Source organism: Nelumbo nucifera, chromosome 5 (genome assembly GCF_055504915.1).
Source record: "Nelumbo nucifera cultivar China Antique chromosome 5, China Antique-T2T, whole genome shotgun sequence".
NCBI classification, from domain to species: domain Eukaryota; kingdom Viridiplantae; phylum Streptophyta; class Magnoliopsida; order Proteales; family Nelumbonaceae; genus Nelumbo; species Nelumbo nucifera.
In genome coordinates this window covers 73,017,836-73,045,274 of record NC_142653.1, presented here as the reverse complement: position 1 = coordinate 73,045,274, position 27,439 = coordinate 73,017,836, and the positions used below count along the sequence as shown (strand labels likewise).

At 38.3% G+C, this 27,439-nt stretch overlaps 1 protein-coding gene across 12 annotated transcripts in view; it reads right to left on the bottom strand.

The window, feature by feature from the left end:
* The window catches only part of SGR2 (shoot gravitropism 2 (SGR2)), a 133,074-nt gene that overhangs the window by 29,297 nt on the left and 76,338 nt on the right, over window positions 1-27,439 (bottom strand). For 10 of the 12 annotated variants that reach the window (XR_016075935.1, XR_016075933.1, XR_016075934.1 and 7 more), the window contains 6 exons: window positions 23,866-24,015; window positions 20,182-20,247; window positions 19,515-20,087; window positions 7,694-7,742; window positions 7,457-7,578; window positions 7,040-7,112 (listed from right to left, as the gene is read on the bottom strand). Coding sequence is in view for 9 of the 12 variants with exons in the window: in XM_088887101.1 (XP_088743227.1) it covers window positions 7,040-7,112; window positions 7,457-7,578; window positions 7,694-7,742; window positions 19,515-20,087; window positions 20,182-20,247; window positions 23,866-24,015 (1,033 nt within the window). In the remaining 3 variants the exon portion in view is untranslated. The remainder of the gene's footprint in view (window positions 1-7,039; window positions 7,113-7,456; window positions 7,579-7,693; window positions 7,743-19,514; window positions 20,088-20,181; window positions 20,248-23,865; window positions 24,016-27,439) is intronic. The other 2 variants (XM_088887108.1, XM_088887109.1) reach the window with 1 other exon arrangement.

Below are 27,439 nucleotides of genomic sequence, written 5' to 3'. Positions count from 1 at the left end.
AAGTCCTGAAAGGAAGGAGCCAAAAGTGTTCTATTCTCACTAGGAAAGGAAATCTTCGATTCGGTATCAGTCACCAGGGGGACACCGCTGGGGTTTCGCCGCTTGTCTTATGAGATATCTCAAGGACGAGGTTTCCTTTCACCAGAGGATTCTCATAATACACGTATGCTACTTCCTTCTGCGAGTCTCCTAAATTGATGTGACGCTGATGATGTCATTACTAATCTTACGTGTCTCTCTTAATCCTACTAGGTGTCTTATCACGAGTGACATCAGTCAGGCATCGTGTTCTTTCCTTTGTCGCTAATACACGATGGTTGTGAGCTCATTGCAGGTTTGCGATGGCTTTGAGCTCATCACAACCTCGCGGTGGTTCCGTACTCATCGTAGGCTCGCAATGACTTTGAGATTGTCTTCGGTACTACAACTTTGGGTTTGTGGATCTACAGTGACCCTAAGCTCATCGCAAGTTCGTTTTAGGCTTTGAGATCATCACAAGTCAATGCAGGCTCAGATCTCATCGCATATTTATGCTGAGTCTTGAACTTGTCACAGGTATCTTTGTGGCATCAGTTTAGCACCTTTTGTGCTATTACGGTTGTAGTGATCAACATGTACCTACACTCTCTTCTTAAGCTTTTTTATCAATTATCTTAATAAAAAGATGGTTTCCATGGTTGATCTCCTTTGCATAAACCCAAATTGGTTTTCTGAAATTTTTGTTTCATGTTGTAACCTTTGCACAATTATTCTCTTCCAAAGTTTCATAATGTGGCTCATGAGTTCCACGATAATTATTATAGCTTTGTATATCACCCTTGTTTTAAAATATACACACCATTATGTTTAAGGATAATAGGACCAGTAGGAATGCGCTATAGTAGGGGTGTCTTAATCATTGACATATTCCTTTTATAAAGAATGAATATGAGGGTTAGATGGGCATAAGCCTGTCTGTTTTCTCTCTTACTCATTTCTCTTTCTTTCTTTCTCTTCAGTTCTTTTCCTTGATTTTACCTGTGACCTGAAGCTTAGTTGGTAACTTGGTACCAGAGCAGGATCTTGAACATAGATTGGGAAAAACCGATTACCAAACTCAAGGGTAACACCGCTATGGTCTCTAGATGATGTTGGACCTATGACAGCTAATCAAGATGGTAATAGTTCTACCCCAGTCAATGAGGACCTTTTTGTGGGTTTCTATTCAGTTTTTTAAAGAGAGCAATTTTTTCCTCTTTTCGTGGAAAATGGAAGAAATCATATGTAATCATTAATATACATTCTCTTTTCACTTTTGGTTGTACCTTTGAGCTGTAGCTATGATCAAGAAAAGACACATCGTATTTGTAGATATTGGGTAAAGAAGAATTGCTGGCACTAAGGATGATTTCAGCAGTTCTAGTAACCCAAGTTTAGATGTCCATCCTGAACAAACTGGAATACAAAGCACTCTTTTTTTTTTTTTTTGAAGAAAAAGATTAGGTGAAATTGTATTAAAAGATGGGAACAAACCAGAAAAAAAAACAAAAAAAACAAGAACAGAACTTCAAGAGCCTAACAAGAAGCCTACAGAAACCACAACAAATAGAGATAAATGGCCTGGGCCAGCCCCAGCCCTACCCAGCAACTGAAAACCAAAAGGAAGACGTTCAGGACTGCTATCAATCTTGAACCCTAATGGATTTCAGGTTCGAAAATAGAAGAAAAAGTATAGGGAAGAGAGGAGAAAGAGAAGAGAGAGCAGTAGAACACAAGAGTTGAAAGGAGGAACAGAAGCTTAATGTTCTGCCGCCGCCACTTTATTTAGTATTTATAGGTTATGCTCATTACATGGAAAGGACAGATCTGCCCTTAGTATTTACATAGCAAATAGAACAAAATAAGACTGAAATAAATAACAACTGAAATAACTAACTGGCCACCGGCTAACCCTAGAAAGACTAGAACACCTTCTACCCTACAAACACAGTGGGACCGTAGCTGTGGGGCCCACATCAGTGTTCTCTACACTCCCCCTCAAGTTGGGAATAAATGTTTATCATTCCCAACATGGATAGATCCGCCTCTAGCTTCTTCCTTGGTACAGCTTTGGTGAGGATATCTGCTAGCTGCATGTTGGAGGTGATGTACGAGAGACACACTTCCTGTGATGAGACCCTCTCTCGTACAAAATGTCGATCAACTTCAATATGTTTAGTTCTGTCATGCTGCACCGGATTGTGTGCTATATTAATAGCCGCTTGATTATCACAATACAGCATCAGGGGCTTCTCATACTCAATACCCAACTCCTCAAGTAGTGATCTCAGCCATAGAATTTCAGCCACTCTGTTAGCCATTGACCTGTATTCAGCTTCAGCACTAGATCGGGAGACAACACTCTGTTTTTTACTCCTCCAAGAGACAAGGTTACCTCCCACAAGGGCACAATATCCAGAGGTAGACCTTCTGTCATCAATACTCCCAGCCCAATCGACATCCGTATAGACCTCCACCTTCATGTGGTCATTGTTCTTGAACAATATACCTCTACCCGGGCATCTCTTCAAGTATGCTAATATTCTTTCTGCTGCAAGAAGGTGCGCGGTTCTAGGAGAATGCATGTACTGACTGACAACCCTGTTTGTCTCGATGTGCTTTCTATGGGTCTGTGCATCTTTGGGACTCTCCCACTCAAGAGTCTCCAAGTGATCAATCTCATGCCACAGGAACTTCAAGGTAGAGAAGTAGACCGAAACCGGTTTCTCTCCTTGTTTAAGGGTATTCACTTCACATTTCAATTCATATGCTCTAGCAACATTAAGGGGTTGGGAGTAAGTTTCTTTCATAACATCCCATATCTCCTTGGCTGTCTTTGCCCACAAGTAATTTCGGCTGATATGAGGCTGCATATAATTACACAACCATGTCATAACCAAGTAGTTTTCTTGGACCCACTTGGTATACATGGGGTCTCCCTTGGAGGGTTCTTTCACATCTCCCAAGAGATACCCTACTTTACCCCTTCCCCCAATAGCCATCATGGCTGATTGGGCCCATTCCAAATAGTTTGATCCATCAAATCTTACGGTTGTAATCTAAAAACCTGTCTCTGAAACACCACCATAACTGTTGTTCCCAAAACTGCCTTCTGCCTGATTCTTAAACTCCATTTCGGTGAAGAACCAGTAGTCTCAAAATTAGGGTTACTACAATCAAAAACAGCACTTGGACTATCAACCACAATCACAAAATCAGTATAGAACCAATCTGTATTCACGGTAGATGTGCATGAAACAGATATAAGTCTGATCTGAAACCAATTAGCAAACACAACAACAACAGTCCGTACAGTTTTCACCCCTTAGAAGAGTTCGAAGCCCCCAAAAAATAATCTGAAAAAAGCTTGGAGAATAATCTGATATGCTGAAGCAGAATTAGGGTTTTAATCAGTCCTTAAAAGCAAATTCTCAGCCACACATTCCAGGCAGTACCGTACGGATAAGACTTGTAGTAGGGTTAATATGAAACCCTAAAACTGATCAATGTTGAGAAGAGATCTTAAGAAAAGTTTCACAGGTAGATCACAAGGTTTGGCCCAGTATTAAGGTTTGCCGCAGGGTTAAGACAAAACCCTAGAGAATAGAAGGAAGAAAACCCTAGAGTGGTTCAGCCGCCCTTTCTAGATAGGTCCAACCTATCTTCTCTGATAGTACTTCTCTCAGAAAATAAAAAACTTACAAGAGAATGCTGTTCGCTGCCTTCCAAGGTTACCCGAACCCTAGCCTTCTCTGATTCTTCCTGATCACCAACACTCTGCAACCGTGGAAAATCTTCAAACATCTGCTAAACCCTCTAGCGATCTCCAAGAATCAGTCAACGAACTCTACTTTCTCAGCTTCCAGCCTTAGATGGTTCTCATGTGGTCGGCTGGACTAGAGTCACATGAGAAACCCTAGCTTTGATACCAAGTAGACGTTCAGGACTGCTATCAGTCTTGAACCCTAACGGATTTCAGGTTCGAAAATAGAAGAAAAAGTTTAGGGAAGAGAGGAGAAAGAGAAGAGAGAACAGTAGAACACAAGAGTTGAAAGGAGGAACAGAAGCTTAATGTTCTGCCGCCGCCACTTTATTTAGTATTTATAGGTTATGCTCATTACATGGAAAGGACAGATCTGCCCTTAGTATTTACATAACAAATAGAACAAAATAAGACTGAAATAAATAACAACTGAAATAACTAACTGGCCACCAGCTAACCCTAGAAAGACTAGAACACCTTCTACCCTACGAACACAGTGGGACCGTAGCTGTGGGGCCCACATCAGTGTTCTCTACACAAAACAAAGGTTAAAACAACACCTTCTATGCACCACTCCTCTGCTTTACAAAAACCACATATTGTACAAATCTGCAAGTTGTTTTTACCTTCCTGCATCTCGGAAGGCAATCCAATCTGTCATAGGACCAGCCTAAATCCGTACTGTAATCAGAAACTTGTTCCTTAAACACCCCATCCCCTTCATACTTGGGCAATCATGCTTCCCAAGATCTACCAGAAGCTTAGACCTCAAGAAATTGCATGCCTCTGTAGCATCACTTGGAAGATAGACACCTATCATCAACCCAAAATTCATCAAAGAATCCACTTTGTTCTCAATGAGCTTGGGGTCAACTTTGTTAGAATCAAAAGGTATCAAAAGATGCTGCTTGTCCCTCATCAGAAGAAAGACCGAGGTGAGTAATTCCAGAGTATCCTCCACCTGAATCTCCTTGTTACTCAGACAACAGGCCGCAGTTGAGAGAGATACCTTACAAGAACTGATCCCAACCATGGTTCCAAATATCAACGATATTGGCAATATATCCCCAAAATATCCCCATTTTGCTAGGTGGCAATATGAAATTTTCCAGGAATGTTTTTTCTTCTCAAATATCTCCAATATTTTTCTGATATTTTTGATAAGGGTACAATAGCCGTTTCTCTCTTTTGTACTCACATGATATATAATACAATTCTTTGGGTGTTTGAAGGCAAAGCACACCCTTTCAACTTCTGTCTAACTATCTTTGTCACTGAAAAGAACACCATCTCATCCTGAGACTTCAGGTGAACAGGAGTCAAGAGTTTAGATTTTGAAAGTTTGAAAAATGGCTCAGGGGAGCCAAAAGAAACTACACAGAGTGGTCACAATCAATTCATCTTTATATTAGTTAAAGATGCTAACAAGGTAATGGGGAAATAAAATAACCAATGAGGATGACCTCAAGTTCAGAAGTAGGACTTCAAGAATGCCATGGTGATATCTTGGATCTTGTATTCAATTTTCTTATCAGTAAGGCGTATTTTTAAGGACAAAAAGGAAGTTTAGAATAAGCAGTGGAAGAATGGGATATAGAGAATGATTGGGAGGTTGTTATTTTTGCGATCAAGCCTGATATTTCATATGCAATGAATGCAATAAGTTAATTTATTGCTTGCAAACAGCTGAGGTTGTTGTACTTAAAAGGATCACCTTGAAAAAGCATATTGGTTAGTAATGGACACCTTAGGTTAGAGACACTCATTGCTGCTGATTGGCCAAGTATTGCCAGATGAAAGACATTCCACATCAAGGTACTCAATTGCTTTGGTCGAATATTCTTCTATTTGATTTTGGTGCATAATTTGAAGAACAGTTGAAGTGTAAACCAGGTGCCATTAATATAGCCTAGAACCTTGTCTAGCATGGCCATACCAAAAATATTGAAGTAGATAGGCCCTTGATGAGGTCTAAACTTCTTCCAAAATCCAAACTACTTCTCTTCAATTTCTTCCTTAATTTAAGCAAAATCACAATTCAGACCATACTAGGTCCAAACTTCCCTCATAAAATTAGTGGTCTATGTTGAAAACCATGATTGATTTACCTGACATCAGGAGCGACTGTGATTTCTATTTCCTTCAAACAAGTGTATCTTCTGGAAAATTTCTGTGATTTTGATATTCCAATGATATCTAAAGAAGGAATTGTCAAAACATTGAAATGGAGTTACCTCTCTGTTCCTATTTCTTCTCTAATACTTGTCTAAACTTCCTAGATACCATCCGTCTTCTCATTTCTTCTTAATATATTTACAAGTCTTTTGTATTTCTTTCTAAATATCTTTATAAATTTTGTTCCATGTATGTCCTTTCTGCCAACTCTTGAAACTGGAACTAAATATCAAATTTTCAAAAAGAAAGTACCATGGATTCACTTTCTCCATTTCTACAATCATGTAGTCACATTCTAATTTCTGACATTATTATGAAGCATTTCTTGCAGTGTAGCATGGACACAGACATGAGAATTAGAATCTAATGCATGTCTAGAAAAGTCTAAAATATTAAAATAGCCCATATTTTTTTTAACTCTAACATTATATACTGAAACAAAAGGTCTAAAAGTTCATTTTTATACCAATAATTTTTATAGCAAAAATGCCATTCATTGTGAACATTATCTGTTCATTTATTTCAAAGAGGAGAGAAAGAAAATTGTAATTTAGAAATATCCCTCAAGAACCAATGGCGTGCTGGAATCCAATGTGTGCCAGACATGGACACTCCATCCATTTAGGTTAGTCTATGCAACGCCAACTTCTGGACTTGTATATTTAAAATAAGGAAAGAAGTTATTCATTTGATGAACATGAAGAAAACACAGAAATAGAAAAGTTAAACATCCAAACAAAACAGGCATGATGTTGAATAGATAAAATAGAACAATATTGTATATATTATCTGATTGTTAAATTAATATTTCATTTTTTGTAATGAGAACTAATATTATGAGAATATGAATTTTTTAAATTGAAAAAGATAAAACATGACATACATGGAGTCATAATGACCAGATACATGACAACAAATGACCAACTATAATTAGTTAGTAACAAGATGGGTTTCTACAAAAGAAATTCAAAACGCTTTCTGTCCTTGGGTTTTAAATAATCACAGCCCTTGAACTTCTAAGACAGATGCAATAACCTAAAATAATCCAATGTTCTCGGAAATTTGATTCAGCATTAATATTACCAGTTCCAATACGAATATTGCGGAGGGAAAGAAAGACACCAAGAGGTGATCCCACTGCAAAGAATGTATCCACCTGAAAGACAATCAATTTTAAATAAGATCTCAAATTATATTAAGTGTTCCATATACAATATTATACTTTGTAAAAATCTAAAGTATAAATTCTATCTAGTCAAATCATCATCATCATCATCATCATCATCATCCATGCCTTATCCCAATTATATGGGGCCGGCTACATGAATCCTGCTTTACACCTTCACCAATCCATTCTATTTAAAACCATATCAACAATTAAATTCTATCTTGTCAAATAAACAATTAAAATGCCAATTAATATAAATGGCCATATCACATGATGGGACAAAAGGGCCCCAATCAAATGAAATGAAAAATATATCTACCAAGTCTATTTACCTTGAATTCAAGTTTCGTATACTTGATATAAGGTGTATGACTCTTATGTGTTTCATCTTGTTCACAAGGGAGCTTATGTGAAGGCAGTTCCTTTGGAATAGTTGCACCTATCTCCTTGTGACCTGCTTATAATAAATACCATAACCCAATGAGATTGTCTTTCACTAAGAATCAAGAAGGATTTCGACATTAATAAAAATTAGGAATCATTGATGAATTCTGCACTTCTATTTACACCTTGACACTTTGACTCCGGTTCTGCTACCTTTGCTTTAAGGGCATCTACCTGCAAACGTAATAGTTTTATTAAACAATTATTGCACTTTCCAGAAAAAAGCCATGGGATGCACTAACATATGCTCAGGAAGAAGCAAGATAAAAAGATGTTTTAGTCAAGCCCAACAAATGGGCATCAAGTATCAATTGGCCCCACTCTCTCATTGTTAGAAAAAAGATAAAAAATATTATTAAAATAAAATATACAGTAAACGACAACATATCGCCTTGAAAAGAAAGACAAACCTTTTACTACTAGCCAGCAAGACATATTCTCATTCATTGGTTTTTGGAAGTACAAATAACACCTACTTTGTCCTCCTACATAGATCCTTAATTGTATCCCTAAAATTAGTCTAAACAAAATCCTGCCCTAAATTTACCATTTACTTCATCAAAAGTTCTCCACATACCATTTACCATATGGCTCTTGTGCCATATACCGAAACCTAGAACCTTAACCATCTTATTGTCAACTATGGTTAACTAGGACCAACCATGCAACCCTTAACCTGTCCTACCCCACTGTTGGGGTGACACATTGCATTAAACAGAAAGGAGTTGTGAAAGTGTGAAACGGGATTCATGTAGCCAACCCCATATAATTGGGATAAGGCTTGGATGATGATGGTGGTAGAAGAAAAACAGCCTTTTGAGAAGAAAGGACTGTTTAGAAAGATGCAAAAAGGCAAGAGAAAATAGCAGAAATCAGAATTCTAGAAGAGAGAAGATGAAGAAGAAGGTGGCGGCAACTAGGGTTCAGAGAGAGAATTTCGAACATAATCTCCTCTCTTACACCCTTAATTTAATTTTATTAAGTTAAACTTTGATAATTTACAGAGAGGCCCTTAGTTGGGCAGAAAATTAAAAAACATAACATAAGAAAGATTAGGCCTAGAGTAAGGCCCATTACAGCAAAGAACATAAAAGATAAAAAAGCTAAATAGCCTATGGGCCATTCGGCCCATCTTCTCTACACTCCCCCTCAAGCTGAGCATAGATGTCAATCATGCCAAGCTTGCCAGTATCATGCTGAAGTTTAGCCTTGCGAATGCCTTTGGTGAGGAAATCTGCTAACTGTCCTTCAGAGGTGATGAAAGGTAAACACACTTCACCAGAAGCCACACTTTCTCGAATGAAGTGTCTGTCAAATTCAATATGCTTAGTTCTGTCATGTTGCACTGGGTTGTGAGCAATGTTGATAGCTACCTAATTATCATAGTATAACATCATTGGCTTATCATGTTCAATACCCAGTTCTTCCATTAATGATTCTAGCCACAATAGTTCAAAAACTCCATGTGCCATGGCTCGGTATTCAGCTTCGGCTGAAGATTGAGCAACAACAGATTGTTTCTTGCTCCTCTAAGAGACAATGTTACCTGCCACCAAGCTACAGTACCCAGAGGTAGATCTTCTGTCATCAATGTTTTCAGCCCAGTCTGTGTAGGCTTCAAGTTTCATATGGCCATGCTTGGCAAATAGAATTCCCTTTCCAGGGGAGCTCTTCAAATAACACAGAGTCCGCTCTATTGCTGCCATATGAGTATCCCTGTGAGCATGCATGAACTGACTGATGCAACTGACAACGTATGCAATGTCTGGCCGAGTCATGCATAGATAAAGAAGTTTTCCAAGTAGTCTCTAGAAGACTCCCTTATCTTCTAACAATATTCCATCTGAAGCAGAGAGTTTATGGCTCATATCGATAGGAGTAGCAACTGGTCTAGCACCCATCTTCCCTGTTTCAGAGAGCAAATCAAAAACATACTTCCTCTAAGAGATAAGGATCCCATCCTTGTATCTAGCAACTTCTATGCCAAGAAAGTATCTCAATTCCCCTCGATCTTTGATCTCAAACTCTATATGAAGGAAAGATTTGAGATCATTGATTCCTGAGACATCATTACCAGTCACAACAATATCATCAACATACACAATCAGGTAAATGGCCAAGGATCCTCTCCTCTTCACAAAGAGGGTATGATCAGACTGTGTTTGTACATAGCCAAAGCTAACAAGGGCAGCTCTAAACCTTTCAAACCATGCTCTAGGGGACTATTTTAGTCCATAAAGAGATTTCTTCAGCCTGCAGACCTTTCCTTTCATATCTGTTTCATACATCCCTGGAGGAAGAGACATATAGACCTCCTTATGTAATTCTCCATTCAGAAATGCATTCTTTACATCCAATTGATAAAGTGGCCAGTCTGAGTATGCAGCCAAAGATAGTAAAACTCTCACAAAATTCATCTTGGCAATAAGGGCAAAAGTTTCCAGATAATCAATCCCATATGTCTGTGTATAGCCTTTTGCAACCAGCCTAGTCTTGTACCTTTCAATGGTGCCATCAGCATGATATTTGATAGTAAAAACCCACTTAAAGCCTACTGGATCCTTCCCTTCAGGCACATCAACCACTTCCCAAGTGTCATTCTTGTGCAAGGCATCAATTTTTGTTCTCATAGCATCCCTCCATTCTGGATTATTAAGAGCTTCTGACACAAACCTGGGAATTGGATTAGAGGCAACAGAAGAAAGGTAGGCAAAATATGAAGGAGAGAGCAAACTATAAGAAATGTGTTTGGAAATGCAATGTGCAGTACACTTCCTATTTCCTTTCCTAATAGCAATGGGGACATCAAGATCTGGGAAGGATGGTTCTAAAGGAGCTGTAACAGTACTTGTTGTCTCACCTGTGACTGGAAGTGCATGAGGCTCATGTGTTGTAGGGAAACAACCTGCTCGTTTCTGGTTCTTTGCCTTTCATACATCATGGGATTAAAAAGAGGGCAAGGAGGTAAAGGGGGAGGAACAGGAACACTGGAATGAGAGTGAAGTGACTGATCCTCCCTTGATTCATTTGAAGGAGGAATAGACTCATCAAAAGACTCAACTAGGACAGGAAGAGGAAGAGCAAACACCTATGACAAATCATCCCCCTTTGGACAACGTCTCTCCAGAGATGAACCATAAAAGGGAGAAAGCTCATCAAATGTGACATCCATTGAGACATACCAAGTGCCAGCCTTTGGATCAAAACAACAGTAACCCTTCTGTGTGGGGGAATAACCAAGGAAAATACACTTGTGGGCTTTTGGTTCAAATTTATGCCTTTGGACACTTGGAATATGTACATAACAGGTGCAGCCAAAGACACAAAGAGGAATAGGAAAAAGGTCATTGTTCGGATGAAGGAGACTGAAGGGAGACTTAAACCCTAAAACCCTGGATGGCATACGGTTTATAAGGTAGGTAGCAGTAAGAACAGCATCACCCCAAAACTTTGTAGGGACATGTGAAGCAAATAAGATACTTTTTGCATTGTGAGGCAAATAACCCCTGAATCAGTGAGATAGCAGGTCAAGTTTTTATCAAAATATTCTTTTGCATTGTCGAATCTGAAAATTTTAATCCTAGTATCAAACTGGGTTAGGACAAATTCATGGAACTACCTCACAAGTCTGGGAACTTCATCACGGGACTTCATCAAAAATACCCAAGTGAACTGGGAAAAATCATCAATGAACAAGATAAAATATTTGTATCCACCCATAGAGGGTAAATGGTAAGGCCCCTAGACATCAGAGTGCACAATATTAAAAGGAGAATAAGATCTTTTATTACTCAAAGGATAACTGTTTCTACAATGTTTTGACAGTTCACAAGACTCACAATGAAGACTGGACAAACTAATTCCCTTAAACAGTTCAGGGAATAAATGACTCGATGCAGAAAAAAAAAAGATGACCCAAACGAAAATGACATAACATGACTCGACTGATAGACTTTGTAGATGTAGACCCAAAAGCAGCTTTTCCAGGTTGTTCACAGCACTATCCAAGAGTATCTAGCAGGTATATTCCATTCTCCTCACAGCCACTCCCAATCACCTTCTAAGACTCCAGATCTTGAAAAACACAGTAGGAAGGGAAGAAGGTTACACAACAGTTTAATGACTTAGTAAGACTACTTACAGATAACAGATTTGTATTTAGTCTAGGTACATGAAGAGCAGAAGGAAGAACCAAGGAGTCTGTAGCCTTGATGGTTCCCTTGCCGGAGATAGAGTCAAGAGAGCAATCGGCTAGGGTGATTTTGTCACGTCCAGGAAGTAAATCATATGAAACAAGCAAAGTGGAAAGGCTGGTCATATGATCATAAGCACCAGAATCAATAATCCAAGGGATCCTACGATTACCTGAAATGATTGCATGATTGGCAGAAGCCCGTATACCTGAATGAGCAAATGCAGAAGAGGTTGAGTTCTCTGAAGGGTTGGAAGAGGAGGTCACACCCTCTAGATGATTGATCATTCTCCCAAACTTCTCATATTCAGCCTTCATAGCTGCTACTGCACACTAGCCGACATCTCTTCAGTTTGGTACCTGTCACTATCTGAACCAGCAGCAACATTAGCACTCCCTGCCCTTTTATTATCAGGCTTCTTCTGAAATCGAAGTGGTAGTAGCTCAGGATGCAACTTCCAGCACCTGTCTTTAGTGTGTTTTGGCCTTTTACAATGCTCACAAACAATCTCTTTCTTCCCTGAACTACTAGGAGTTCCTGCAGTCCCTTTTGGTTTCACTCCCATATTGGCAAAGTGATCATTTAGGCCAGCCCCTTGAACCTGAACAAGTCTCCTACTTTCTTCACTACTTACCAAGGCATATGCCTGAGACAGAGAGACACTATCCTTGGACAAAATATTTTGTTTTGTAATATCATACTCTGGATTTAGTCCTGTCAAGAATTCAAACACCCTGTTTCTCTCAACCTGTTTTCGGTAGGTCTCAGCATCATTAGTGGTGTCCCATGTTACAGCTTCTATCAGATCTATTTCTTGCCACAAAGACTTCAGTGTTGAGAAGTATACAGCTAATGGTTTCTCCCCCTGTTTTAAATTCTTCACATCACTTCTCAACTTGTAAGCTCTGGCTACATTTAATTTTTGGGAATAGGTTTCAACAACACTATCCCAAATTTCCTTTGCTGAATTCATCCACAAATAGTGCTGACTAATTTGTGGCTGCATTGAGTTTACAAGACACCCAATAACAATATAGTTTTCTTGCACCCATTTTTCATATGATGGATCATCTTCAGAAGGAGCCTTTTTGCTCCCAGAGGTAAAACCCCACTTGCCTCTGCTGCAAATAAGAATCTTTACTAATTGTGACCACGCCAGATAATTAGTTCCATCCAGCTTGACTGTGGTCACAGTCAGTAGAGAGTCTATAGAGGCTCCCGGAATCTGTCCAGATTCAGCAACATGTTTGCTTTCAATGTCTGATGGGTTCATCATCTTAAACACCTCAAAAAAGGTTTCAAGTAACTTCGAAAAACACCAAATGAAGGCTGGATAAAACCTGTGTTGTGAGCCAACCTCTATGCAGCCGTACCAGAAATCTGTGTCACAACCGGATGCCAGGAGAAACAGAAAAATATCAGCCGCTCCTTGTAGACTCCACAAAACACCAATCCACTTGATTCGATCTTCAAGAGGAAGAAGAAGGAAGCCTTCAGTCACTGAGCGCCCAGGTCAAACTTTCTGTGGGGCCCACAATCAGATTTCTCCAAAAAATTAGGGTTTCGGACAGCACCCCTGAATCTGTCAGTGGGGCAATAAAGTCTATCCTCTTCTCTCCAAAAACCACTAATAACTGGGCTGAAAAAGATCCTTTAGATGTTCATGCGATTCAGTTCTCCATACACACTATGTATGGGATAAAAAAGGTGAAAAAGAAAGAAAAACGAGTCTGCTCTGATACCAAGAAGAAAAACAACCTTTTGAGAAGAAAGGATTGTTTAGAAAGATGCAAAAAGGCAAGAGAAAATAGCAGAAATCAGAATTCTAGAAGAGAGAAGAAGAAGAAGAAGGTGGCGGCAACTAGGGTTCAGAGAGAGAGAGTTTCGAACATAATCTCCTCTCTTACACCCTTAATTTAATTTTATTAAGTTAAACTTTGATAATTTACAGAGAAGCCCTTAGTTGGGCAGAAAATTAAAAAACATAACATAAGAAAGAGTAGGCCCAGATTAAGGCCCATTATAGCAAAGAACATAAAAGATAAAAAAGCTAAATAGCCGATGGGCCATTCGGCCCATCTTCTCTACAGTGGTGGTAGAGGAGTTGGAGTGGCATATTGAGTGAAAACAAGAGAATAAATCAGGAAATTTTCACCACTGTTCACATCATTATGAGGATGTTAAACTTGCTATCTCCATGACTAGTCAAACATTCCCTTCGTTCATAAGAATTGATTTTGCGAGCATCAGAGAAGATCTATCTCACTTTGACATGATTATCATGTTTCTCCCTTCATTATAAAATGTAGAGGTAAAAAGTCACTCAACGGTGGAGGCATATCATCATTCACATAGAGGTGAGAGATCTCAAGCTCAGAGGATGAAAAAATTGTTCAAATGGATTAGAAGATTTGCAAATAAGTTGGAAGATCCATTGGTGTTGGAAAACATGGGGTTACTGGTTCAGATCTGAAAATAGAATTGTATATATTCCTAGGATTGTGGAAGGATTGATTTAGAAAGTTTTTTCTTTCTATTTTTGTACTTCTATTTTCTCTTCTTTCTATTTTTTCTTCTTTCTATTTTCTTTTCTTTCTATTTTTCTTTCTTTCTATTTATTGCAGTAGCTTACTATATAAATATGCCCATTGGCAATAGAATGAAACATATCAGTATTCTACCATTCCAAAACATGGTATCAGAGCTCTAGGTTTGTCAACCTTGAGATTTTTTTCGGCCTTCATTGCCAGTTTTTTGTGTTTTTCTCTTCTGGCCTTCAGTGTTGATCTGTAACCAGAAGTGTTCCTTTATTCTCCTTTCCGGCTGGCCTTATTTTTCCTCCATTAACAATGTCTGACATGACTGCAACAAGTGCTCCCGTCCAAACCGATGAAGGAGCAACAAATTCTCATCCTCGCACTGGTGATTTGCAGAATATTCAGGCAACATATAGACTGAATGGCCAGAATTACTTGAAGTGGTCACAACTAGTGCGTACCTATTTGAAGGGAAAAGGAAAAATTAGTCACCTCCTAGGAACAGGACCAAGGTTGGGCGAGCCAAATTTTGATGCTTGGGACGAAGAGGACTCCATGATTATGTCATGGTTGTGGAGTTCAATGACACCCGAGATCAGTGATACTTGTATGTTTCTTCCCTCTGCAAAGGCTATTTGGGATGTTGTCCAACAAACCTATTCCAAAGCCCATGACGCTGCTTGTGTCTATGAGGTCAAAGTGAAGACTGTGGCGGCCAAACAAGGGAGCAGGAGTGTTATAGAGTATGCAAATCTGCTGCAAAATTTATGGCACGAGCTTGATCATTATCGGGTTCTTGAGACAAAGTGCGCAGATGATGCTGTGATCTTGAAGAATTTTATTGAAAGAGATAGGGTGTATGATTTTTTGGTCGGACTGAATGCTGAATTTGATCAGGTCCGAATACAAATTCTTGGCAAAGAAGAAGTGCCTCCATTGAAGAAGTCATAGCCCACGTCAGAGCTGAGAAAAGCCGCCGTGGAATCATGCTTGAGCCTAAAGATCCCGAAGGCTCAGCCATGGTGGCAAGGGGAGGAAGTTACAATGGTTCAAAGGGTGAGAACAATCACAACTTGGCTCGTGACACAACCACCTGTGACTCTAATGATAACCTCTGGTGCACCTATAGCAAGAAGCCCAGACACACGAAAGATCGGTGCTAGAAACTTCATGGGAAACCTCCCACATCCAGTAAGGAATGGGAAAATCGAGGAGTTTCAAAAGGAGTTCAACAGACCCATAATGTCTCCACAACCCCGCAGCAAGAACACTCAAGTCAGGGACCATTTAATGATGAAGAAATTGAAAGGCTAAGGTGCTTCTTGAAATCCTTGAAACCAGGAAGTGGTTCTACCTCTCTTGCTCTCTCAGGTGAGTCTTTATCTCTAGGATTACATGCCTCGGCTAGTGTTTTTCCATGGATTATTGATTCTGGAGCTACTGACCACATGACACCCTCTTCACTACATTTCCTCACCTATACACCCTGTCCTAGTAATAGAAAAATTTATGTTGCTGATGGTTCTTTCACCACAGTGGCAGGGATTGGGAATATTCAAATTACTCCATCCCTATTACTTAAAAATGTGCTTCATGTTCCTAAGTTATCCACTAGCCTTAACATAAACTCACCCAGGATGTGAACTGCAATGTTGTGTTCTTCCCTTCTTACTGTGTATTTCAGGACCAGGTTTCAGGGAAGAAGATTGGACTTGCTAAGGAAAGAGATGGACTCTACTACCTTGAAGCAACCAGCAAATCATCTCACACTGTTATGCATGTCACACACGAGTCATTCTTATCTACCTCTAATAAAGATTTAATTTGGCGTCATCATTTCTGTTTTGGTCATCCTTCATTTCCTATTTTAAAAACAATGCTTCCTTCCTTGTTTAAAGGAATTGATGTTGAAATCTTTCATTGTAATGTTTGTGAACTTGCTAAGCACAAAAGGGTTTCTTTCCCAATCAGCAATAAAAGATCTTCAACTCCTTTTTATTTGATTCATTCGGATATATGGGGCCCTTCTCAAATTTCCAACATTACTGGTTCCAGATGGTTCATCACTTTTATTGATGATTGCACTAGGGTCACATGGATTTTTCTTCTTAAGTCTAAATCTGATGTGGGTACGATTCTTCCCAACTTTCATAACATGGTCCAAACTCAGTTTGGTGTGAGAATTAAAAGGTTTCGATCTGATAATGCTACAGATTATTTTAATCAGAATTTGTCCCCATTTTTTCAGAAATAAGGCATTGTGCATGAATCCTCCTGTGTTAACACTCCCCAACAGAATGGGGTAGCTAAGAGAAAAAATGGCCATCTTTTGCAAACCACCCAAGCCTTTCTCTTTCAAAATCAGGTGCCAAAACAATATTGGGGGGAAGTTATCCTTATTGCTGCCTACACCATAAATAGACTACCATCTAAAGTTCTTGACAACCGAAGCCCAATACAAGTCCTTTCTCAATTTTACCCTGATATTCGAGCCTCAAATAATCTCACACCAAGAATTTTTGGCTGCACTGCCTTTGTTCATGTCCATAATAAGGGAAAATTAGACCCATGAGCAATCAAGTGTGTCTTCTTGGGATATTCCCCAACTCAGAAAGGTTATAAATGTTATCATCCAGCCACTAGAAAATTCTACACCTCCATCGATGTCACATTTGAGGAAGGAAAATCTTTTTTCACTCAACCTTATCTTCAAGGGGAGCCCTCATTAATGGAAGATAAGGCCTCGGATCTACCCTCCCTAGATGTATTACCCTCCTCACAGACATTCAATCATCAAGAAGCACATCCCTCTGAGTCACATTCCTCTGAGCCTCACATTCTCGAGTCTCAACAAGAGTCAAACAACCCGACCATTGAACCAAATTCGGACACTATTAACCCCACGAATGATGTGCATGATAATGTGAGATATATGCAGGTTTACTCTAGGAGGAAAAATCCAAATCCTCAACCTGTGCAAGTCCAAGATTCAACTCCTAATCCTAGAACTGAGGGATGCTTAGATCCTGAACCTACACCTTCACAGTCTGAGTATGAGTATGACCTACCTATTGCACTGAGAAAAGGAACCAAAGAATGTACCAAACGCCCATTGTACCCTTTAGCCAAATATGTATCATTCCAAAGATTCTCTAAATCCCATAAAAGTTTTCTAGCCAGCCTTAACACCATTCCAATTCCTAATACTCTAGCCGAGGCGCTTTCTAATAAGGAGTGGAGAAAAGCCATGAGAGTGGAAATGGAGGCATTAGAAAAAAACAACACATGGGAAGTTGTGGATCTACCAAGAAACAAGAAGACGGTAGGTTGTAAATGGGTGTTCACAATTAAGTACAAATCTGATGGGTTATTAGAAAGGTACAAAGCACGCCTGGTAGCCAAGGGATATACACAGACTTATGGGGTAGATTATCAGGAGACTTTTGCCCCAATAGCTAAAATGAATACAGTAAGGGTGTTACTGTCGTTGGCTGCTAACTATAATTGGGATTTGCAACAGTTTGATGTAAAAAATGCGTTTCTCCATGGTGATCTAGAAGAGGAGATATACATGGACATTCCACCGGGTTTTGGAGAAGGCATTAAAGGGAACAAAGTTTGTCGGTTGAAGAAAGCACTATACGGTCTCAAACAATCTCCAAGAGCATGGTTTGGAAGGTTTACGAAGGTAATGCTGAGTACAGGTTACAAGCAAAGTCAAGGTGACCACACATTGTTTATCAAACACACAGCCTCAGGGGGAGTTACTGCACTATTAGTCTATGTGGATGATATAATCGTTACTGGGAATGATAAAAAGGAGAAGGAAGCATTGAAAAACTACCTTTCCAGAGAATTTGAGATAAAAGACTTGGGGAGACTAAAGTATTTTCTTGGAATTGAAGTTGCACATTTTAAACAGGGCATCTTTATCTCTCAACAAAAGTTTGTTGTTGATCTTTTGAGAGAAACAGAAAATATGGCATGTAAACCAGCTTCCACGCCTATAGATCCCAATCATAAACTTGGAGAAGCCAACGAGAATGCAAGTGTAGACAAGGAGATGTTCCAAAGACTAGTTGGAAAACTCATTTATCTTGCACATACACGACCAGATATTGCATATGCTGTAAGTGTAATAAGTCAGTTTATGCATAATCCTAAAAAAGTTCATCTGCAGGCTGCTCATCGAATTCTGCACTATTTGAAAGCCAATCCAGGAAAAGGAATTTTATTCAGAAGAAATGGAGGACTGACTCTTGAAGCATATACAGATGCCGATTATGTAGGATCTCCAGTAGATAGACGGTCCACTACTGGTTACTGTACCTTCTTAGGAGGAAACTTAGTCACTTGGAGGAGTAAGAAGCAAAATGTAGTGGCTCGGTCAAGTGCAGAGGCAGAATTCATGGCTATGGCACAAGGAGTGTGTGAATTACTCTGGCTGAAGATAATTTTAGAAGACCTGAAGATTCCGCGAGAAGAGCCTATGAAACTATATTGTCAAAACAAGTCAGCCATCAATATTGCTCACAATCTTGTTCAACATGACAGGACGAAGCACATCGAAATTGACCGACACATTATAAAAGAGAAACTGGACAGCAAGTTGATTTGCACTCCCTATGTGTCTACAAAAGGACAACTGGCCAATGTACTTACTAAAGGGCTCAATAGTATAGACTTTCAGAGAATTATAGCCAAGCTGGGAATGGAGGATCTCTATTCACCAGCTTGAGGGGGAGTGTTGGAAAACGTGGGGTTACTGGTTTAGATCTGAAAATAGAATTGTATATATTCCTAGAATTGTGGAAGGATTGATTTAGAAAGTTTTTTCTTTCTATTTCTTTCTTTCTATTTTTGTACTTTCTATTTTCTCTTCTTTCTATTTTTTCTTCTTTCTATTTTCTTTTCTATCTATTTTTCTTTCTTTCTATTTATTGCAGCAGCTTACTGTATAAATATGTCCATTGGCAATAGAATGAAACATATCAGTATTCTACCATTCCAAAACAATTGGCAAGGGCAGGGTCAAAACAGGCTAATTTGTACCAAGGTGTTAAACCTTGGAAGTTGTAGAATGTAAAAGGTTGCTGGCCACATTGGTTCAGCTTTTCATGATTAAAGGAGTGATTTATACCTATGCTTTATTTATACTGTTATATAATTAAAGTCCATTGCTCTGTTAATGATAATAAAATAAACACTTTCTGTACCTCTTCCCTCAGCAATTTGATTACTTTGTCTTTTTCACTTGTATCTTCAGGTGCATTGTTGACCAAATTGTACAAATTGTCAACAGGAACTTTATGGCCCAAGACATTTCCTACTCCAGAATGCATATCACTGGATTCCCAATCAGACTTTCCATCAGCATCTTCCAATAATGATGTCTCAAGTTGTTTCTCAAAATCCCTACTCTCTGCAAATAAGACATGAGAATGCTCACTGGATGTCCCTGAGGAAGATTCTTTTGTGTCTGACAGGGGGGGCATAATTACGGAAGGATCTTTAGCTACTTCCTCTGGAAATAATACAGTTGGCACTGAATTTAATCTTTCTTCCTCGATGGTATCTCTGAAGCTCTTCAAAGTGGTATTATTTATAATAGGGCTTATATTGGATAATTTACACTTAAAAGAATCATTAATTGAATCAGAAATAGGTTCTTCATTCCTACTGTGTTCTCGGTACATAGACTCCATTGGAAATGGGGATAACAAATCCTCTTGATGACAAAGGATATCATAAGAGAGAACACTCCCAAGAGAATGACCATATATAGAAACCTACAAAAGTAAAAAGAAAAATAACATGTAAATTTCAGATTTGTACATAGGAGAAATATGAGATTCAAAGAAGACATGTTCAACATATGAATACCTTTCCATCATAACCAGGATTCCTCTTGATAAATTTGGTATATAATCGGTTTAACTGGTTAGATACCTGAAGAGAAGGAAATAATTGATCTTAGTCAAAATGACAGGTTTCCAAATGCAAACTGGATAACTGAAAAATATATGAATTGCAGTATTTTATCATTAATGAAGTATAATTTGAATACAACTATTTAAATATAAGGAAAATCTGGCTAAACATATATGAATTGAAAGTCAAATTGAAAAGCATTCTGCATTTTTCCCACATATTCCTGATTCCCAAGGAAACACAATGTGCATGTAGCTATGAGTGTTGTTCACCCCAGAAATTATATTGTATCTATTATATATTAATCCAGATTCCAGAATAATCCTTCAGTAATCATGCTTTTTCTTTTTGTTTTCTCAGAGTACACCGTAAACAGTGTGAGAACAATCAGTGAACATTCAACTCCCTATTTACCTTTTGAATTGATCAAAAGTGAACCTTTGGATCAAATTGTTCGTCTAAAGCTATACATGATTGATGTTGTATTCCAAATTCAATTTAAAGCTCTATTAATGAGGCCATAAATGGAAACATTAAGAAATTAAAAAAAAAAAAACTTTTATCTAGCACATACAGATTAAAAAAAAAGGGCATTTGGCTAAAAATTGGCCATATTATGCTTACATATAGAAATTCGACCTCAAATTTTCTTCAACCACAAGAGTCATGCAAACCAGTCCTTGATTTTAAGATTCTTGAAGGAGAGGTTTTTTCTTTTGGTAAGAAAGAAGAAAATATTTATCAAAATAAAAAAAGACAATACAGAGAAGGAGATCAGTGATCACCCAGGAGATGAAAAGTAAAAGAAAAAACCTTGAACTCCACTACAACAACAAAACTAAAGAAAGTTCAAACTCCCCAAAACAACAGCTTTGCCTCCTTCCACAAACAACTCCCCCAGATAAACAAAAGAAACAAGCACCAGAAACACCTTACAAGAAAAACCTCGGACAAAACATAATGCGGAGCCACACAGTTTTCTTCTACTACTCTTCTTTGACTTCTTCACCTTCTTCGTAGGCCCAATTCCAAATAAACCTCCTTTCAATCTTTAATGACTGTTGAGACTTGAACTGTTCGAGTATTCTTATGGCTACTAAATCTTCTTTCTGCATCTAGATTCTTCAAAAACCTCATGATCTTTTGACCTTGAAGGAGAGTTATCATTTCCATCTGTTTGGCATCAATCTCAACTATTTTTTTTTTTTTTGATCAGCAAGAAATTTTCATTAATAACAGAGAAATTCAGTTACAATAGATAAAGATTGCAGAGAGACATTAATCTAAACTGCCATCTCCAGCAATCAGTTACAATTCTGTCCAATACAATGAAGATCTATTTGCCCCTTGTTTTGCTAGGGTATCCGTCATCCCATTTGCATCCCGTTTGGCCAAACCAAACTGAGAGTTGATCCTCCTTGCAAGTATGTCAATTTCTCTGAAGATAAATTTGAGCTTCCAAGGTACTGATGTGATATTTTTTGCCCAAGAAATAACCAATAGTGAGTCTCCTATTTCTAAGTCTGTTGTTCCTATCTGCTCAGTCATCTTTAGACCTTGAAGTAGGGCTAGAGATTCAGCCTGTATTTGAGTCACCAAAACCTATTGGTCCTGAGTAGAGTGCCAACACCACACCCAGATGATTTCTAAACACACCCCCAATGCCTACCCTTCCAAGGTTGCCAAGAGAACTCCCATCAAAGTTCAGTTTTAGTTTGTTCAGTGTCGGTAGCTTCCATTCCATACAACTACTTTGGGTGCATCTGTTTGTGCTACTTCAGCCCAATTTATTAGGATCTCATTCGTGGAGTAGTTTCTGAATATCTCCATGGTCTTCACCCAATGTGCAGTTCTGATTTTTATGGCTTCAATAACTTCCTCCTTTGTTTTGCTTTTTCCAGAAAAAATTCTTAGGTTTCTTTCCTCCCAAATAGTCCATACTGTAGCTGCTCTTTTTTTTTATCAATAACTGTGGATTGAATTAATATTAAAATATGAGAAAATTACAGGGCAAGGGGGCTAAAACATCTTAGCTCCCAAGAACAACCATTAAGCATCAAAAGAACAAAAATTACAAGACAGCCCAAAAAATAGAATGTCTGTTCACCCCTTATCTAGCTAGACCATACTGTAGCTGCTCTTACTGCCTTCCATAAGCACTTTCCTCTTTTCTTCTATTGACACAGGAAAGAGGGGCTGAATAGACTTACCACATCCTGTGGGGAAACCCACCTGCATCCAAAGAGAGAACAAACAACATTCCAAATACCAGAAGCAAAAGAGCAGGATAAAAGTAAGTGGGTTAGGGTTTCACCACAACCCAAACAAAGGACACACACATGAGGAGAGAGGCAATTGGTTGGCCTCCTTTTCTGTAACACATCACAAGTGTTTACCTTCCCTAGGAACACTTCCCAACAGAAAGCTTGTACTTTTGGAGGGATCGGTTTAGACCAGATTTCTCTCACTGGGAAGTTCACCCCCATAGGATCAGGTCCAGAAATATTGCACCTCAATGTTTCACCAAATTGTTTATAAGGTCCCTCTCACCACTCTCAATGACCACAAAAAATAAAAAAGAAAAAGGATCAGGTCCAGAAATATAGCCTGCAAGGTGATCATCAAGGTTTAAAATGTTGGTGTTGGTGGGAATATCAGTGATCCAAATATAAGAAACATGTCAGAGATGTCGGAAACGTAATGGAAATATTGTAAAAATTATAGATGTTATCATGTATAGAAAACATAGAAACCATTAGAAAAAAGCAAGGAAAAATAAGATAAAACGGAGAAAGAAGAAAGAGGAGAAAAATAAGAGAAAGAACCAAGGTAAATTGGGATCAATTAACATCTCCTGTCCCAGTCGACCAGTATTTATAGATTACTAAGGATATGTACAATGATCATTGTGCTCCTGATTTAAGGGGCACTTAACGTAGGACATAACAATCAAGTTACATAATATAAAACTTGATGAAATGACAGAAATGCCCTTAATAAGTTGATTGCTAACACTCCCCCTCAAGCTGGAGAATATATATCATATAATCCTAGCTTGCTACATATGTAATTCACTCTTCCCCAACTCAGACTTTTAGTAAACAAATCTTCCCGTTGATTCTCTGTTCACAATTGAGGTTTTGATAAGTCCAACAAGAATCTTATCCCTTACATTAAATGTCTCACTTAGTTTCAAAATATCACAGATATTTCAGTGATATAAGGGAAACAATATTCTACTCTTTTGTACTGCCCCCTAGATTAGAGGGCGATGCTTCAGTAAATTTCACCAAATCTCACTGATAATAAACACAATGATTCGGAGAAAGTGATGGAGTGCTTGATCTAGTATATCATGCACCAATCAGCAATAGGTGATTAAAGGATGATTCACTATCTTCATCCAGGGAATTACATTGGAAACTTCTATATATTTCCAGATGATTTCTGTGAAAAAAAACTGTAGGCTTGTGATGGAATTGATAACAGATGGACCAACGGAACCTAAGAGACAATGCTGTTGGATTTGGGTAGTAAGGTCTGCCCTTTGCCCAATTGGATTCCCAAGTAATATCCTGTTTCTATACAAAGAAAAGAAAAGAGAACCAGTAGAGAATTTCAAGATGTAACACATACCGAGTTGATTATATCCTGGCAGTAGATTGGGCTCATGTAGTATAACACATCATGAACAGTTGCACCAAGCATAATACGCAGACCCCGTACACCATCTAAAGTACATTTTTCAACTGCACTTTCACCACTAAGTTTCAATCCTCTCCTCCACTGAAATAGCAATGCAAACCAACTATATAAGGCATTGAATACTTGAGAATGAACCAGCCAAATGTCTTAAGAATAGGATCGCAACTTTTAAAAAATAAAATGGGAATCTCTATGATACCGGAAAGAGCTTTGACCAATCAAAGCACCCCCTGAATTACGATGAATACCATCGGATTGGTCACTTTGTTATGACACCGGTTGATTGGTTGGAAGTTTTTTCCAGCATCATGTCTTTCTGGTATCATAGTCGAACCCAAATAAAATTTAGCATTTTCTGTGAGACAAAAGAGGAAAAACCAGAGAATGCAGACATCAATATTTTCCAAAAAGAAATTTAGGATTACAATGAAGAATAAAGCATATCTAATATTAAGTCCCCATTTGGGAGAGCTATACATGAGCAGCTCTAGCAATTGGCATTTGGCCATCTTGTCACATTAAATCACCACCATAGTTTATCCATACTTGTGATATTTGTGGTTTTGTGGCATTTTAGGTTGTGTTTGGATAAGCTTTTTTGAAATACTTTTGTGCCTTGGCAGCAAATAGAAAAAGAGATGTGAAGTTTGGTTAAGTGTGCTTTCAGAAGTAGATGCACTGAAAACAAAAGCAAATCTGCAACAATAGCATAAAGTCATTCGGGATTACTTCATACTTCTGCTATGCACATTGAGCCAAATATGCTTTTCATAAATACAGTAAGGTGCAAAATGTATGCAACCTTACCATGTTTGATATAAGCACAATAAGATGCACCCATGGCGAAATATATGTTGTATGACAAAATTTGTGACACATGGAAAAATATAAGTCATGTTTGATGCCCGTCATGACACATGGAAAAATATGTGAATATGGTAAAATATGTCATGCGGAAATATTTGTGATATGTGAAGAAATATCTGCAGCATGGAAAAATTTGTGACATATGACAGATATGTGCCATATGGAAAATTTGTAAGCATGGCAAATTATATGCCACTTGGCAAAGTTGTGACACATGACAAAATATACACACCATATGGCAAATTTGTGACATGTGGAAAAATATATGCCAAGTTTGATGTCCATTAAACATGGAAAACATATGCCATTGCACAACTATGGGCTACGTGACATTTTTATATTTCAAATTTCAACGAAAAACAAGTTGACACGTGGAATTTATCATGTTACATGTGATACAGCAACATGTTGTAACAAAACACTGATTTATGCTTTTACTTTGAAAAGCTTGATTTGAAAACAATGTTTACCAAACTGCCGAAGCACATGGTAAAAACACAAAACATGCTTCATGCTTTTATATTCTGCAAAACACAAAAGCAAAATCTTATAAAAAAAAAACCTTGATCAATGAAACAATAATTAAGAATAATGAAAAATGAATAGAATGAGATGGAGAAGAATAGTAGAGAGAGAAAGATGAGTAAATTGGGCATGTTTTCAATCCTCAATCACAGACCAATTACTTCATTAACTTATAAACTCATGAATTACAAGTACAGTTATACCCCTAATATTTTGTAATTACAATGATTACAGTGAACGCAAAATGACCATAGCATCCTTGGAAAACAACGATATTCTCTGTTTTCCCCCCTAAAGCAAATATTGAAGCAAAGAAAGAAATTGAAGAGAAAGTGTCAGATGGTAGACCTGCAGAATGCATCATTGACAAGACAAATGATTGTTTGACCAGTCAAATCTTGGTTGATTTAGCTGAAATTTGGTGGCATTATAGTAATCAAATATTGTAGATTTTTAGCTCAATCTGACATGTGGAAGTTCCCCAACTAAAGGCTTCAAAATGACTGAGTTTTGGGTTCTCCAAGTCAGGATCAAAGTCCCAGTCAACAAGTTAACTAGTTGATCCCATTAGTATTTATAGTAATTATCATTACTAATCTTTATAGTAAAAGACAACTTATTATTTTTAAAAGTTTCTAGTTTCTTATACTTAATATAACTAGGGAGTTATGTCCAAGCTTGAAAAGAAAGTCTCAACATATTTTTGTTTAAAGTTTCAATACAAGTAGGAGTGGGAAGGGTCTATAAAAGTGTGACAACAGATATTCTAGAGAACACAACCTCCCCCCCACCCCACCCATTGAGAACAAAGTAAAGAATTATTTTTCTGTTGATTTTAACATAGCTTGCAGCTATGGTTAAGAAATAAAAGATGAAGATAAGTCTGAATATGGAAATACAGCAACGAGAGGAAAAAGTTCAACTGGTTGGCAAGGGATGTTGAAATAAAGTACAGCTAGGTGAAAAGAACAGAAAACTCCATTGCTGCTGGGCTAGCTAAGTAAGGGGCGAATAGGAATTCTTTGTTTTGAGCTTACTTCTAACTCTGTATTTTTCCTTTTCTTGATTTATGGAGGAGTTAAAACAGTTTACCTCCCTCCGCTTACTTGTAATTTTTTTTAATTGAATCCAATGAAGATTTCTGTTATTGATAAAAAAAATGAAATAAAAGATGAAGCAAGAATTACCTCCACTATATCTACTAGATATGGTAAAAACAGAAAAAAAAAAAAAAAAAAAACTTTATTCAGTGCTTAGTAGGGGAAAAAGTAAAATAGAATAGGTTTTGTTCTCTACAAGACCTTCAAAAGTCTGGGAATTATGCTGTATCTATCATCATCATGAAACAATCAAAGAAAGGGAAGTTCCTGAGCTGAGCTCAGCAGCTAGGAACAAATGTCAAACGTTGTTCCTGAGTTCAGCTTAAAGGAAGTTGCTGAAACTATCACCATGGGTTGGGAGAAGATTGTAAAGTCTGTGGTGCTTCGAGTTGATGTTAAGGTGGGGAAGATGGAGGATGAAATTCCTTCAATCAAGTCCAGTTAGAAGATTTGTGGGAAGTGAGTTGGATGCCAAGAGGATTGAAGCCTGGGTGGCTTTGGAATGGGGAAAGGAAAGGGTGATGGGCGTGAGAACACTCAATGGCAGTCTTTTTCTGTTCATGTTCCACAGTAAAGAAGCAGTGGATTGGGTTCTGGATATATAAAATTTAAAGTCTTGGGTGGCAATTTATGAGTCGAAGAGAAGTAGTGCAGTGTGGTTAGTAGTGGTGGGCATTCCCTTGCATGCATGAAGTGTTTTTACCTTTCAAGAGATTGGGGTGTGCTGTGAGAAATTCCTTGATTCTGACAACAGAAATAGAACGTGGAACAAGTTAGACATGATGAGAATCCAGGAGGAGGTGGGAGAGGTCTCTTGTATTCCAAGTGGTGTTGGGTCTGACAGATGTCCATGGGCCAAATGAAGGGAGGAGGGGGTATTTCGGGGAGGAGTTGGAGAAAGGTAGATGTGGGAGGTCCATGGGTTTGCGAGGAGGGGGATTTCAATGTTGTGCAAAGGATGAATGAGATGAAAGGGGGGAGGGAGAGAAGAGTTAGTGTGGGGATAAGGAGGT